Below are 16,140 nucleotides of genomic sequence, written 5' to 3' on the forward strand. Positions count from 1 at the left end.
GCCTTTTACAGCACTAGCTAAAGACGCGGATCCCGCGTCGAGCATGGTCATCCGGTCGTTTACGCCTCAAGGTAAGTAGTCCTGGAAGGCGATCGGCTGGTATCAGATACCTCTCTAGCGAGATTCCCATCAGTCGGTCATGACGTACGTTGAGAGTGACCTACCAAGAGAATCACAAATTACTTGTTAAAATAGTCATTAACAATTTTTTTTGGTCATCACTTTAAAAAAAAAAATTGTTAATATACTAACAATGAATAATAAACCGTAAAGAATTTGCAATATTTTCATTCATAAGTGTACTTCTTGTTATGTTTATTTTTTCAGAATTTACGATTACATGTTCATTCATGTTTAAATCAATAATCTATCATTTTTTGGGGATATTTTATTTAATTTCACACTTTTGTAAGCTAAAATGTTATTTATTATAGAAAGAATTTAGATATAATTTTAGTAAGAGTAAAACGGACTTAATAGTTTAAAAAATAATAATCTGAATGACATGACAAAAACTACAACTAAGAAATCTATTTAAAATTCTTGGTGTGTCTAAATCTAAACTCCATTAGGGTGTGTAAATGATAAGAAATTTTTACATACAGTATTTGTATGAATTATCACTTTCCTATTTTGTCCTTGTTATTAAAACATTTCTCCAATAAGCTTTCAATACATCTTTACAGCTGCACATTAAACATGTTTGCTATTTAAACTTACAGCTGGTTCGAGTTCTATAGATGAATCACAAAAGACGGACCATCCATCCATCTCTGTAATGTCACCGACTAGTCCCGGGATGTTGAGAGACCTCCCTCTAGTACTGCCAGGCCAGCTGTCAGTAAGTGTAAAACCACTTTGCAGAGAATATATTTAGCCCTGTTTTCTCAACTGAAAATGAAGGTAGTTTGGTGATGACATTATCTGCTAGCTCATATTTAAACAATGTATACCCTTACTTTGATGAAGTGATGTTTTTTTTTACAAAGGTGAAATTATGGTATGATAAAGTGGGCCATCAGCTTATTGTGAATGTCCTGCAAGCACGAGAACTGCCCCCTCGACCTGATGGACGACCCAGAAATCCCTATGTCAAAATGTATTTTCTTCCTGATAGAAGGTAAAAATTGTCAAATATATTCAAATTTACAGTGTTTTTTAAGGGGTTTTTTTTCAGGTCAGTACCATTTGTTTGTTTCTTTGTTCATTTTTTATATAAATTATACTTTTATTATACTTTTATTCAGCAAAAACGCTTTAAATTTTAAAAAATACATATTTATATGTATTTAAACAATACATATTTAAGTGCTATTCTTTTTAACTGTCTATTCATCAAATAATCCACAACATTACTAAGCAGCACATCTATTTTCAACAATGATAATTAGAAATGTTTCCTAAGTACAGTACCACATCAGCATTCTGAAGACTGGAGCAATTGCTGTTGAAAATTCTACTTTGCTGAATCACAGGAAAATACGCATCATTTTATATTGTAATTATATTTCACATACAGTTCACTCTATTTTTGATCAAAAGATTTTATCAAAGATGAAGGTCATTATGAGCATAAGAGACTTCTTTCAAAATCACCAAAGAAATCTTACCATCTGTAAATTTTGAACGATATTGTAGATACTGTAGGTGGTCTCAGAAATATTTTATTATTTTAAATGTTTAGCTATTCGGAATGGTTTTGTTTTTTCTTTTCTTTCTTACATGATATATCAGCTTTGTACTGGTAGACGTCACTTGCATTTTTCATTTGGGGTAATGCCCAACAGTTCATTCCATGTTAATAGATTGAATAATAAGCAGGTTGAAATGGAATCTGCTATTTCTTTGCTGATTTTTGGGAGAAATTAGCAAAGTTTTGCAGTGTACACACTCTTTTAAACACACTACATTCCTCTAGTGACAAGAGTAAGAGAAGGACGAAAACAGTGAAGAAGAGTGCAGAGCCAAAATGGAACCAGACGTTCCTATATTCTCACATCCACCGGAGAGACTTCAGAGAGCGCATGTTAGAGATCACTGTTTGGGACCAGCCCAGAGTCCAGGAAGAAGAGAGTGAATTCATGGGAGAGGTGTGTGTGTGCTTCAATAATTTTTTCTTGACAGTAAGATATCTATGTATCTATATGTAGGTTCGGAACAACATATAATAGATTTGTATAGATTCATTTCAGAAGTGAATTCAATGAAAAGTGCATTTGTGAAGTAATGTGTTTAATTCCCTGGACTCCACAGGACCTTTTGGCCTCCATGTAGCTATTCTAACATGGTTCAAATTCCTATTCCTGTCTTTCTCTTTGTCCAGATTTTGATTGAACTGGAAACAGCTCTATTGGATGACCAGCCACACTGGTACAAATTGCAATCCCATGATGTGTCATCCCTCCCATTGCCTCAGCCATCCCCCTGCCTCCCCCGCAGACATGTTCATGGAGACAGTCCTAGTAAAAAACTGCAAAGTAAGTATCAGCTACTGTATGTGTGCTAGTGATGTGTGTGTCACTGTATTTTTAATTTATTTACATTATTTGCATAGTGCTGGGCAACGATTAATCCTGATTATTTTATATATGTGATATATACACAGGGTGCGATTTGCCTGGGCGGGGGGTGCTTAGTGATCAGTGATCAGTGCTACTACACTAGCGGCGAGACGGATCACAAAACTTATCATGGGTCCGTGGTTTCATTAATGTAAATTTTGTTTTAAAATGTGCTACTTTGGCTGGCTCTACTATAGCTGCCGCAGCCTCTCTGTAATAACCATTCAACTCAATGTCCCATCCACGGTGCTACACCTCACGAGTATAGCTGTGTGTCAAAAGGACGGCAGCATATGCAGCATAATACTGAAGCGGAATCAACCTCACAATCTGATTATCTGTTTCTATGATGACAAGCAGAGTTAGTGTCCCAGTCAAAACACTGAGAATGGCCGAAGTTACACATATGGTGTGACACTCAATTGAGGCTAAAGCAAAGGTTTTTTGATTACTCGCTGACTATTGAGCATCTGGCACGAGTGATTTCAATGTTAAGTCAATGTAAAGACGCGTTTACGCGCATCTAGATGTCCTGCGGCGCAATTGAGGCTTTTAGCGTGGTAGATCCGTGAATGAGGCGAATTGACTACCACAGAAAATTCTACTGATGGTTTAACTTTGCGATCAATCAGTGTTCAGCAGAGGTTGATATACTTCCTTCATTTATTAGTAGCATGTTTTTTCATTGTGCATGATCACAGTTCATATTTGTGGGGAAAGATAAGCTATTAGAGTAAAAATATTGTGTTGGGCTTCATGAGTTAATAAGAAAAAATATTTTACAATTCCTGCAAATGCAAGTTCATGTTCTGATGATTTATTTTTATGAATAAATATGTTTCAAAACAACACCCTGTATATACATAATATATGTGTGTGTGTACTGTGTAAAATTAGTTTGTCCATATAAATACACACATATCCATGTATGTATTAAAAAATATTATACTGTATATATATATATTTTATTTTACATAATTTATATTATACACAGAATAAATATGAATGTTTTTCTTAAATATATACATGCATATATGTGTATTTATGTAGTCAAAATAATTATACACAGTATACACACATATATTATGTAAACACAAACTTTTATTTTGGATGTGATTAATCGTTACCCAGCACTACATTTTATATTACCACCAAAAATATATTTATTGACCTTACAGTGTCTTACAATTTGGGTCTAGAAGACATGATTACATGTCTAGATAAAGTATGTTACCTTTCAAAGTTGAACTCTGATGCTGTGTCATGGCGTTAACTATAAGAGAATGCTCCGGCGTGAGCCGGTGTCTGAAGAAGATGCCAAAAATGCATACGGTCAGCTTATTTGTCTTCAGAAGCCGCATGTTTGTTTAGCTGGGTCTGGTCCTGTATTTAATGTGTATTTAAAGTCTTTAGACAGGAGTTAAAAAAAACGCCTCGGGTTATGACTTTAACCCTTGTTCCCTGAGAAAGGGAACGAGAACTACATTGATATGACACTTCTTAGTGATATGATCACTTCTTAGTGTAATGCATCTGGAGTATGAATGAAACTAGTCCAATTCTATTTTTCTTGCATGGAAACATAGCGTGTGACAGCACAGCCGGAAGCTACAAAGGGAAGCCGTCACACAACAGCGTTAGCTTCGCAATGAAGCAATTAACTCTCAGGCAGCAGGAGGAGTGGCGGAGAGATACAGTTCTCATTCCCTTTCTCATGGAACAAGGGTTACAGTTGTACAGTTGTCATTATGACACATTGGGGAATGAGTACCCACTATGCCACAATAATACCTTCCTATTCTAGTAGCTGTAACTAGGGCACAACTGTCTCAGGCACAACTAGGGCAAGAGCACTCGTGCACCAGGTGTCAAAGGGAGGTCCAGACTATACAATTTTGTGAATGTGTGTGGAGTGGCCCAGCCAGCCGCATCACATATCTCATGTATTGGTACCCATGAAAGGAGGGCTCTAGAGACACACCAGCAACTGGTCCGCCTTTCTCCACTGAGAAGACCTCTGAACATATATGTCAAATGCCTGTAGAACCATCAACCTCGCCTTCGGGACCTAGCCTGGTCTAGGGTGTAAGATGGCCTTAACTCTCCTTGGAGCAAACTCCAGGCACTGAGGAGATATGGAGAGCACCTGGATAGAGAAGTAATGGCAAGGAGAAAGACTACCTTAAGCGATAGGTTCTTAGCCTCAGCCAACTCCAGTGGTTCGAAGGGGGCCTTAAACTTCGAGAATCACTGCCAAGTCCCATGTGGGAACGCTGGTCCGAGTTGCAGGTCTCATCCTCCAAGCCCCACGGAGAAAACGTACGACCAGCTGATGTCTTCACTGAGGCCCATCATTCAGGGTGTGGAAAGCCGCAATAGCAGACACATACACCATGAGTGTGAATGGAGTAAGAACAGCAGAGAAGCGATCTTGGAGGAACTCCAGCACTGAAGCCATCTGGCAGTTAATTGGGTCTATCTCACGCTCTCTACACCAAACGGTGAAAACATTCCATTTTAGGCCGTACAATTTCCTCATGGAGGAAGCTCTTGAGCAGAGTATGGTCTCTACTACTCCAGCTGACAAGCCTCTAGGTACTGTGCCCCCTCAGGGGCCAGACCCAAATCTTCCAGAGCTCTAGGCGAAGGTGGAATATTGAGCCCCTTGCCTGTGTCAGCAGGTCCCTTCTGATGGGAACTCCAGCGAGGCTGGATGTGTGAGGGAGAACCATAGTGGACAGTGTGTTGTCTCTCGAGACGCAAACAGATCCACTTCCACTGGGTCGAACCTCTCATATCAACTCCACCATGTTGGGGTGAAGTCACCATTCCCCGGGCCTCAGCCCCTGCCTCAGCAGGATGCTTTTAGGTTCTAGTCCCATGGGACGCCAGTCTCCATAGAGGGCGTGATCTCAGACCCCCATTGATGGTTTAAATAAGACACCACGGACATGTTGTTCTCACAAGAATTGTCGTGACTTTTGAGGTCTGGGAGGAAGCTCCTCAGAGCGCTGAAGACCGACAACATCTCTAGCCAGTTTATGTGCCAGGAGGAGTACCTCTTGTAAAGCGGCCGTCCGTGACAGCAAAGGGATGCGTCTGTCGAAACAGCTATCTGGCAACATGACACTCCCAACACAGGCCCTTGTGATAGAAAACAAGTATCTTCCACATTAATTGGGAATGAAGGCATCTGCACATAACATGTATTATGTAGAGTGGATTTACCCTCGGTAAAAACCCCTTGGTTTTCAACCACCACTGTAGGGCCCTCATGTGCAGCAGGCTGGAGGGTATCACGCTGAACGCTGCTGTCATGAGCCTTAACACTCTCTGAAAATGTTTCACAGTAATGGCTTGGCCTAGCTTTTTCCTGGTCACTGTTGCCAGGATGGACTCAACCTGTGCAGGAGACAACTGTGCTCACATCATCACCGAGTCCCACACCACTCCCAAGAACGTGGTTCAAACCCAAGTTCTGAATATGGCCATGGATGATATCACAATGCGAACTGCCAGATCTCGAGACTTGGCCAGAATGAGCCAGTCGTCGATGTAGTTTAGCACACGGATGCCCTGGAGCCTCAGCGGGACCAGAGCTGCATCCATGCACTTGGTGAATGTGCGAGGGAAGAGTGCCAAGTGAATGGAAGAACCCAACACTCGTACACCTCTAAAAGCGAACCTCAGGACCTTTCTGGATGAACATACTCTATGGACTCCTTTGCCAGCAGTGAGTGAACTACCTGTTCTAACACTCAACCCTGCTCTGGGTGCACTGCAGTCCAAAACACCCTGGTGAACTTCGTTGGGCGAACATGGAAATGCAGTCTGTACCTTTTCTCTTCAGTGCACAGGACACATGACAATATATTGGAGAGGCTTTGCCATGCCTCAGCAAAATTTACCAAGGGAACCAGCCCCCAGGGCTGGTATCGAGTGTTTCCTTGGAAACTGATGTGTCCTGAAGCTCCATTGGCAGCAGGATACTGACAATAGTTTCTTGAGGGCCCGACGAGAGAGGGGACCTCGATCGCGCTCTCACGTCGGGGGCGGACTTCAGAGGTCCCATAGCAATTATCTATGTAACTTCATTCCCTTTGCCTTCCTGGTCTGAAGAACGGTTCTCAAAGCCCCCTTCTCAGGAGGCTGTGGGTGGGAGTGCCGTCTAGAGTCCCAAGCTCTTTGTGAGGGAGGTCTAGAGACGACATTCTCCTTTTGGCCCTGCCTATATGAGGAGCTTAATGACGGCTGAGGCTACCTACCGGTGGCAGCCTTACTAGACCTCGAGCGGTGAGGGATATATTGTCTGAAAGCTGCGCTCTGTTCCTTTGCTTCCTGGAACCTGTCGACGATGTATTAACCATGCGCCGAACAAGCCAGTCGTAGAAACGGGCGTCAAGAAGGAATGCCCTATCACAAGCCTGGCCGGCTTCATCAAATATAGCCAGGCGGGAGCGCATCACTCTGATGGGTAGTGCTTCACAGTGGCTGCACACCCTTGGCGTGTTGCGCTCCCAAACAATAAACACACATCTTGTGTGTGTCCCCACCCATAATACCCATGTAATGAGGGCAGGGGTACAAACACTGATGAAACTGTTCACTTGCCAATCTTTTTTGTTTTTGATATAATATATAGGACAAACAACACCAAATAGAGGTTTCACACAGAGAGTGCTTGCTGAAGAGCGAAAGCTGTTGTACTCTACGTCCTCATGCAACACCAATACTGTCCTACAAAGCAAAAAGGCAGTAACTGCAGTTTTGGTAAAGCATTAACTATTACAATTTTCATGACATTCAAGACATCCTTTGTTATGTGACAAAACATTTTATCCTAAATGCGTGTCATTTTAGAGAAAAATGGTGGTCGTTTGTACAGTAACTGCAAAAAGCCCTAGCAAAAGTAATTTTTCTCAGTTCTGCACTCTGCGTAGTTACTGCCTTTTTGCTTTGTAGGGCAGAATAGGATTGGACTAGTTTCATTCATACTTCAGACACTTTACAGTAAAAGGGCAGTTCCCCAAAGTGTCATATCGACGCAGTTCAAGTTCCCTCGAAAGGGAATAATGTCATAACTGAACTCACATGACATGCATTTTCTGTATTGATTAAGAGCATGCTAGGTCAGTCCTTGTGTGTACTAGGGTTGTCATGATATCAGATTTTCTGATTTACAAGGGCTGTCACGATATTATTTTTTGGTCAAAAGAATTCACAGTAATGATGTATCGAGATATCTTTAGAGATCTTGTAGGCAGCTTGTTGTCATATCATCAGAATTAATTATATAAATGATACAATTCTTGGATTCATTTAAAAAAAATTAAACCATTTTATGTGATTTCATTTAGAAGGGACTAAAATGCTAATCGTTTTTAGCTTAGTACAGCATCAAAATACAATTTATGAGAATAACAGCATATTTTATTCCAAAATCATGTTATAGCGTCAGTCGAGTGATTGAAATAATTGCCTTCTGCGAACTGACGTGGTTTCTTATCACAGAATGAGGCAGAAATTGTTATTTTATAGTATTCTGCATCTGACACTGAGGGGTTGGAGGTAGACAAGCAGATGGGTGATTCGGCAGAGCAGCTTTCTCAATCTGCTGTACATAGTGTCAACGCCATGACACAGCATCTTGTTCCCTTCACAGGGAACTGGGTTGCATACGTAACCCCCGTTTTAGATTTTTTAAGTAGCAAAAACTTTCTGCAAATGATTTCCTTTATTTACGTGGTTTTAAAATGGTCATTATTGTGTGCTTCATTTAATGTTTTCTATGAGAGAAAAAAGTGCTTGTTTTCCTAAACTTTTTTGTTTTGTCTTTTAATTTGAAGCGTTGCGCATTGTTCATAATGCTATTTTAAGTGCGCATTCTTGGCCATAATGTAGCGGGTGCACAGCGTGCATACACTTTGATTCTCTCATCAACACAGATGCAGCAGTTTTTATTTTTGCAAATCACACATTATAACAAGGAAAAATATTAAAACATGAAGGAAATCATTGTGCTTTACATGAAGATGAAAAAAAACTTATTACCCCTTTTTTAAGGCTAATTGAAGTACTAAAGGATCAGACCTGTTTGCCCAATATTGGCAAGAAACATACGTATATAATGTTTAACCGACGCTAATGTGTGAGGGTTTCTCCCATCCCCATTCAACGTCACTTCTCTCTTTTACTGCCCTGACAAAAACGTCGGTCTCATCGGCTGTGAACGCTCCTGGCGCGCGCCTGGTAAACCCGCCGTTATAATAACAATCCGTCATGCAACATGCGCACCTGTTCTTAAAGGGTATGTTGGATGGCGCTCTGATTGGTTTATTTCACGTTACGCCCAAACCACACCTATGAATAATGAAGCTACTTCAGACCAACCTCTTTTAGATTTGCGACAGGCGCAAGAGGCATTTATCCCGCCAGGAAAATAGCAACAGCGCCGGGACCCACCCACAAAGTTACTTGCGCTTTGCGCTTTGACACTTGCGTTTCAGATCGTTAAAATAGGGCCCTGAGCTACAGTACAAAGCCATTTATAAAGAAAAAACAAACAAACAAAACAGTTATAAAAGTGACCCTATTATGAGATATTAGCTGTCAAATATTTGTTTATATAGCTGTTTGTGAATGTAAAAGGTCTGCAAAGTTTGGAGAGTTAAAGTACACGATAAACGGAGCTATTGTACCTCAAAAGAAAAAAAAAACGATTCTGAACTGCATGTTACAACTTACAAGTGGTAAGTCTAGTCTTAAATCATGCACGTTCATATAGGTTTGTAACATAGTTTGCATAATGCCAGCCTATGGTTATCATTGGCTGCCTACGAACAATGCCCACCCTCAAATAATCTATCTGAGATCTGGAAGAGAATAGTTTGTGTTGTCGACATATCGATAATTTGCTGTTTTCTGAGCTGTGAAAGCAAATCCACTTTGCTCAAAATGATACAGTAAAACCGACACAATCTTAATGTTTTATTGTGTATGCTGATATTCAGATATGGTAATGGAAGTTTTGACACACTGTAAGTATAGGACCAATCACAACAGACTGAGCCATCAGACCAATCAGAGTTGAGTAGGCTCTCTGAAAGGAAAGAAATCCTCAGCATTTCAGCACTGTAAAACATTTGTGAGAAATTTATGAGAAAATGTTTTGGACCTTTCATGAAAAACTATTCTAGGAGACCTTCAAAACAAAAATGATTAACTTTTAAAATAGCATAGGCTAATAGGGGCACATTAAAACTGCCAAATTGCAACAACAACAAAAAACCCTTAAATCTATTGTTTTACACTATAAAAGAAAATAAGGTAAAATTTATTAGCTTTGATTGCAGGTTATAATGCAATTATGGTACATGTTGTTGTTTTTATTTTCAACAGTTGAATTGTATGCTGTGTATTTGTGTGTGTGTGTGTGTGTGTCTCAGGATCTCATCGCATCATTGAAACAGATTATGATGATGGTATAACAGTAGTGTCCTCAGGTGGGTGGGGGCAATGCTTACTCTGTTCGGAGAGTAGAAACCCAACACAGGGTGAGAGAGAAAGCTAATGCCACGTATTATTACTGCAGATGTGTACTGTAGAAAATACAGCTGTTTTTAATTTTCCTCTAAGTCTTTTATTTGTATAGAAGCCCATTAGTTGATATACAAATAAATATGATTCTTAATTGGCACAGATGAAAGATTAGGATGAAAAAGTTTGTTGACAATTGCTGTTTTATATTAGAATAATGGATTATAAGAAAAGGTTGAGTTTTTGAAGTACAGAATACAGTCTCTCTCCTCCTATGCTGGGCTGAACTGTAGTGTTAATTTGAACCACAGAAGCACCTCACATTAATTGTGCATGGACACTGTGGAGAAAATGACTCTGTAAGTCAATCACTCTCTATAAAAACACACTTTTATTACCTTCATAAGACCTGCTTAATTTTGTTGTCAAGCTGGAATAGCAAAAGGATAAAAGTGATTATAAGATCGTATTACAGTATGTAACAGGATTAATATGGGTCTTATGACAATGGATGTTATCTCTGTTGCATGTCTCTAGAAAAGCTTGCTATAGAATTTAGTGCATAATAGAACAATATGCTATGGCTGATATTTTAAAATGTTATGTTTTATACTATGTTCCATGCATATATTTAACAAATGAGTACTGCAAGTTGACCTGCAGTAAACACTGTATATTGTTTTATGCTATAGAGTTTCACCAGTATAACTTAAAAAAAAAAATCAATAATGAGTTGATAATGAGACCTTTTTTGACATTTATGTCAATTATATATGCAGTAATATTTAGTGCAATGTTTATTTACATGCTTATGTCTACAGTGCAGATATTTGAGTGCTTTCTATTTAAATTCTGTTTATTAATTTAATATATATATATATATATATATATATATATATACTTGTTCAGTGCTTTGATGAGCAATCAAAGTTTATCAGATGCATGAGTCATGAATTCTAGCGCTCAATGCTTAATTTAGCATTATTCTAATTTTCTTTCAACTTTGATTGGGAGAAAATTAATTTCCTTCCCAAATCTACATTTCAATGTAACTGCAAGTTATAAATGTAAAAGTTTCTAAAAAAAGATTTCTCTTACAAAGATCATCAAATCCTGACCACAACTCAATCTGTTTCTCCAGTTCTACATGTTAAATTGTGCTCAATTTTCATAAGTGAACTGTAGTTGTGGAATCTGTATGTTTCAGTGAAAATTATACAGAAATGATACATACACTTTTTTACGTCTTGTTAATACTTTGTTTCACATCATGATTTGATGGATAATTGGCCTAATTAAAGCTCTAATCTCTGCATTTTTAACCAGCAAATCCGTCATCTGTTGTACTTTAGTATGATCTTTAGTTGTTTACAGTTGTATTCTGGGAAATTAATTTATAACATTGAAACAGTTTTCCCTTTCGTTGTCACTCTGAGTTCGGTCGGATGACGACGAATGGGGTTTCGCTTATAAAGCCTATCGACATTGAGTATACAAAACAAGCCAATGACAAAGAAATGCCATGGGTATGTGGAATTTGCATAGCTTATCTCCGCCTTACCTCAGGGGTATAAAGAAGGACGCCGGCAACATGCAGATATGTTTTCGCTTCGGAGCCAAAAGTATCTCTTCACTCCACAGCCATTTCTGACTCTCTACGAGATCTGCAGCGAGTTCACATTGCCTGCTGATCTGTGCAGTGATCTTCCAGTGAGTGTGTTTCTCCCTGTTCGCTTCAACATCACAGAGTTTTTTTCTTCTCTCACAAAAGAGCTTGCACGCGACACGTCTTTTTAAAGACGGCTCGCCTGTGCATTTCTGGTTGCGGTCAACTGATTTTCTGACGGGCACATTTTGATGGGCACAGCAGCGTTTGTGGATGACTCACTTCTACCCGCGGCAACACAACCATTCCGTCATTACAGTGGAGACTCAATGATCTCGTTAGTGAGAGAGTCTCCTCCTCCACACCCCGATCTAACACTCTCCAAGTGAGGTGCTACTTCGGCTGGTGGCCAGGGTGACCTGAGGGTGTGAGTGTGGAACAAACCCCAGAATGTTTGTCCGTGGACCACGCCCCCACTCTTCAGTGACGAGTGTTCAGGGGATTCCCCTGGGGTTATTTTTGGATGCCCTTATGGTTTCCTTTGACGCTCCAGATTCAGATTTGTTGTCCATTGCGGCATCACAGGGCGGACTAGAATCTTCAGGAAGTGAAGATAAAGTGAAGACAGTGCTGCCACTTTCGGGTGTGATATTGCATTTGTTGAATCAGATCCTAAGATGACGGCCATGCTTTCCTGGGCCGCTGCGAGCATCGGCCTAGAGTGGAACCTTTCACCCTGTCCTGAGCACTTGCTGCTGGACGATTGGTTTTTGGGTGTGGCCGCTGACTCCTCTCACCTTTTTTCCCAATGTGCATCAGAAGATCTCGATATCCTCGAAGACCCCCATGTCTTCCAGTGATCCCTCGTTGATCTCCTGTGCCCTTCCTTCCTTCGATGGGGCCGCTGCCCATGGGTACACTGGGGTCCTCCAGGTTGAACTCTTTGTCACTATGCTACTGTGTCCTCAGAGTGCTTCTTTTCGACGCAATCCTAAACACCTGTCCGAAGCCTGTAGTTTTTCATCTACACTTGTGGTGAAATTCTATAGCGCTACAGGACAGGCAGCCGCCTCACTGCATGCCATGGTCATTTTGCTGGTCTTAAGACAATGCTGCCACTTCCGGGTGTGCATATGGCATTTGTCGAGTCAGATCCTGAGATGACGGCCATGCCTTCCTGGGCCGCTACAACCATCGGACTAGAGTGGAACCTTTCACCCTGTCTTGAGCACGTGCTGCTGGACGATTGATTTTTGGGTGTGGCCGCTGTCACCTTTTTTCCCGATGTGCATCAGAAAATTTCGATATCCTCGAACACCCCCATGTCTTCCAGTGATCCCTCGTTGATCTTCTGTGCCCTTCCTTCCTTCGATGGGGCCGCTGCCCATGGGTACACTGGGGTCCTCCCGGTTGAACTCTTTGTCACGATGCTACTGTTTCCTCAGAGTGCTTCTTCTCGGCGTAATCCTAAGCAACCGTCCGAAGCCGCTACAGGACAGGCAGCCGCCTCACTGCATGCCATGGTCATTCTGCTGGTCTTCCAGACCCAGATACTCATGGACATGCATGAGAGCGGGACTGACCCAGGGCTCTGTTGTGATTGACACCCCCATATCCCAGGTCGGCCTCTTCGGCAGTGCAGTTGAGGTCTTTTCCCAACAGTTCTCAACTGGCCACGAGCAGACTGAGGCTTATTCTGCCCAGACGGCCCGCCATCGGCTCAGATCCCTCAGTCTGCCCACCGCCGAAGGTGCCCCCTTGCAGCGCCCACCTCACCCGTTCACGGCTTGGATATGTGCCCAAGGTTCCTACCACTCCCTTCTGGGACCAGGTGGTGAACCTGCAAGCGCTGCCCCTTAAGGAGGCAGACCCAGCCTTGGCACTGCTCTGTCCAGTACATGCTCTCTGTGCCTATGTAGACAGAACACAGTGTTTCAGGACCTCAGACCAGCTCTTTGTCTGTTATGGTGGGAAGCTGATGGGAAAGGCTCTCTCCAAGCAAAGGATGTCTAACTAGTGGACACCATTGCTTTGACAGCACCAAGGTTGACCATTTCCCCTTGGTGTGACTGCCTACTCCACCCAGAGTGTGGCATCCTCTCTGCCTCTAGCGCATGGTGCCTTGCTAACAGACATCTGCAGAGCTGCACGCTGGGCGTCACCCAACACATTTCCAGATTCTACAATCTCCGAGTGGAGCCAGTGTCCTCTCGTGTACTCGTTTCAACCAGCTAGTACCGGACCTGCTCAGGTGTCTTCACTTACTCGCCATTCCACTCTACGGACTGGATATGTACAACATTTTTCTGAGGTGAGCTTTTTTTCCCTCCTCTAGCACTCCTGACGTCGGTGCCAGTGTCTATTGCCTGTGTGTCGGCTAGGTGCCTCCTGTGTGCATGTTCCCTCCTCTGAGCAACCCCCACATGTGTATTTCCACTGTAGGCCTCTTTGAGCATGTGTCTTTCCCTTGGCAAGCCACCTTGCCACCCCTGGGGTTGAAATATTCCACCTGCAGCTGGACACCCTAGTGTTCTCCATATGCTTCCTGTGGGTCATATGTGTATATGTATACACAATTACTGCCAACCCCCGCAAAACTGCATATTTCCTCTAAGCTATGGCATATGCTCCCAAGTGTACCTTGGAATTCCTGTGCTAAATAGGAGTCCTTCGTCCATGCCAGTCTCACGATAGGGATCTCAGATTTACACAGGGCACTGGAAGATAGCCAAGAAGGTGGTGTGATTAGACTCGTATCCCCATTCATTGTCATCCGACGGTACTCGGAGTGACAACGAAAGGGAACATCTCGGTTATTTTCTGTCTTCCTGCCCTTCCTGCGGGGATCACCTGAGTTCAGTCTCGGCTCCTGAGCGAAGGAACATATCTTCATGTTGCCGGCGTCCTCATTTATACCCATGAGGTAAGGCGGAGATACGTTATGCAAATTCCGCAGACCTATGGCATTTCTTTGCCATTGGCTTGTTTTGTAGATAGGCTTTCTAAGCGAAACCCCATTCGTCGCCATCCGACGGAATGTCTCCGTAACCGAGACTTTATTTGCTTGACTTGAGTACCTTTGGGCACCAAGCCTTAATGCATCTCTAATTAGTTTTTTGTCGGTTTTTGAATGCTATGTCAAGAAATACATAAAAACAAAGAGAGAGGAAAATGTTTATGGAGCCACTAAAGAGACATGGTGATGGTAAAAATATTTGTGAGGACGCAAAAGTTATGTGAGGGAATGAAAAGCATTTAAATATTTTTTTTCCCTCCCATATCATATTTTTATCATCACGATATATTTTTTAAATCACAAAATGTACCACGTTTAGTTAACTTTGCATTGGATACATGAAACCAATTGATTTTGAAAATACACACATTTAAGGTGACAGAATCAAATAAACATTTGTAAAAGTACACTCTTACAGTGCCTTTTTTGTGCTTGTTTTCTTTCTAGCATGTGTAGAGCAGTAGCAGTTGTGCTGGTACCTCAGCACAATCCTTTGGCATGAATTGTTGTTGTAGTTTTAGAAATGTGAATGTGGGTGTGTTATTGTCACTCTCTGATGTCCCTCCAAAAAGGTTTATTGTTTTAACTGGAACAAGTTTGTAACACAAAATGTATATGTATTAAAGCAGCAGAGAGGAACTCCAGAGACAGAGAGAGGTCAAGCACACTGACCGTACCTGAGAGGCAGGCGGCCATACAGCATCGCTCTCGGTCAGTATCCCCACACAGAGAAGACCAATGTAGAGTCCGGTCACGACCTGCACATGTCCCTATGCAGAGGTGAGCCACATCAATTGGATACCACATATTTACATGTTTAACAAATTCAACCTGACTGACCACTAACTGGGGTCACTTAATTTTCAACAGTATTACTGCTGTGGGATGAGAACTCAACTTGCCTCAGGCATGACAGGTGTCTGAAATCACTATCAAATCACAGCAATCATATTGTTCTGTTCTGTCTAAAAATGCTTCAGTTACGGTGAGAAAAATGAAATGCACAGAGAAAGCAAAACAATGCTTCCAGAAGTGTGCGGACCCATGCCCAAGATACTTGATGCCGGGTGACACATGAGCTGTGCGTTTTTTGTTTCAGTGAAGAGCACGCACTGGCAGTTTTTGAGGGAGATGCCTGTGCAAACTGTGAGAATTTTCCTTTGAAAACACTCCGCTCTCATCTAGCCCTCTTCTCGAGTAAAGAGGGTTTAACATCTGCCCCACTCGTGTTGAGGCAGAGCGGCGACTCGCATCTTGGGGTTACCAGATGGAGCTCGCTGATCATTTTGAGAGGGGGATATCCCTCTTAGACGGTCCGACGGCTGACAAGGGTGAGCTACAGGTGAAGGATTTCTCTCCTCTTCTTAGCCCAGCTGTGAATGCTCTGTTGGATAAGCAGGTAATGGCTGACGACGGTGAAT

General features: G+C 41.9%; 1 protein-coding gene across 19 annotated transcripts in view; it reads left to right on the forward strand.

Annotated features, from left to right (window-relative positions):
• The window catches only part of rims1b (regulating synaptic membrane exocytosis 1b), a 120,821-nt gene that overhangs the window by 67,384 nt on the left and 37,297 nt on the right, over window positions 1-16,140 (forward strand). For 13 of the 19 annotated variants that reach the window (XM_089132206.1, XM_089132223.1, XM_089132219.1 and 10 more), the window contains 6 exons: window positions 723-841; window positions 990-1,120; window positions 1,919-2,090; window positions 2,324-2,477; window positions 10,007-10,063; window positions 15,346-15,499. In XM_089132206.1, coding sequence (XP_088988332.1) covers window positions 723-841; window positions 990-1,120; window positions 1,919-2,090; window positions 2,324-2,477; window positions 10,007-10,063; window positions 15,346-15,499 — 787 coding nt within the window. The remainder of the gene's footprint in view (window positions 1-722; window positions 842-989; window positions 1,121-1,918; window positions 2,091-2,323; window positions 2,478-10,006; window positions 10,064-15,345; window positions 15,500-16,140) is intronic. The other 6 variants (XM_089132205.1, XM_089132214.1, XM_089132221.1 and 3 more) reach the window with 3 other exon arrangements.

The sequence above is a fragment of the Pimephales promelas genome, chromosome 6 (genome assembly GCF_988280905.1).
Source record: "Pimephales promelas chromosome 6, fPimPro1.hap1.1, whole genome shotgun sequence".
In the NCBI taxonomy this organism is placed as follows: domain Eukaryota; kingdom Metazoa; phylum Chordata; class Actinopteri; order Cypriniformes; family Leuciscidae; genus Pimephales; species Pimephales promelas.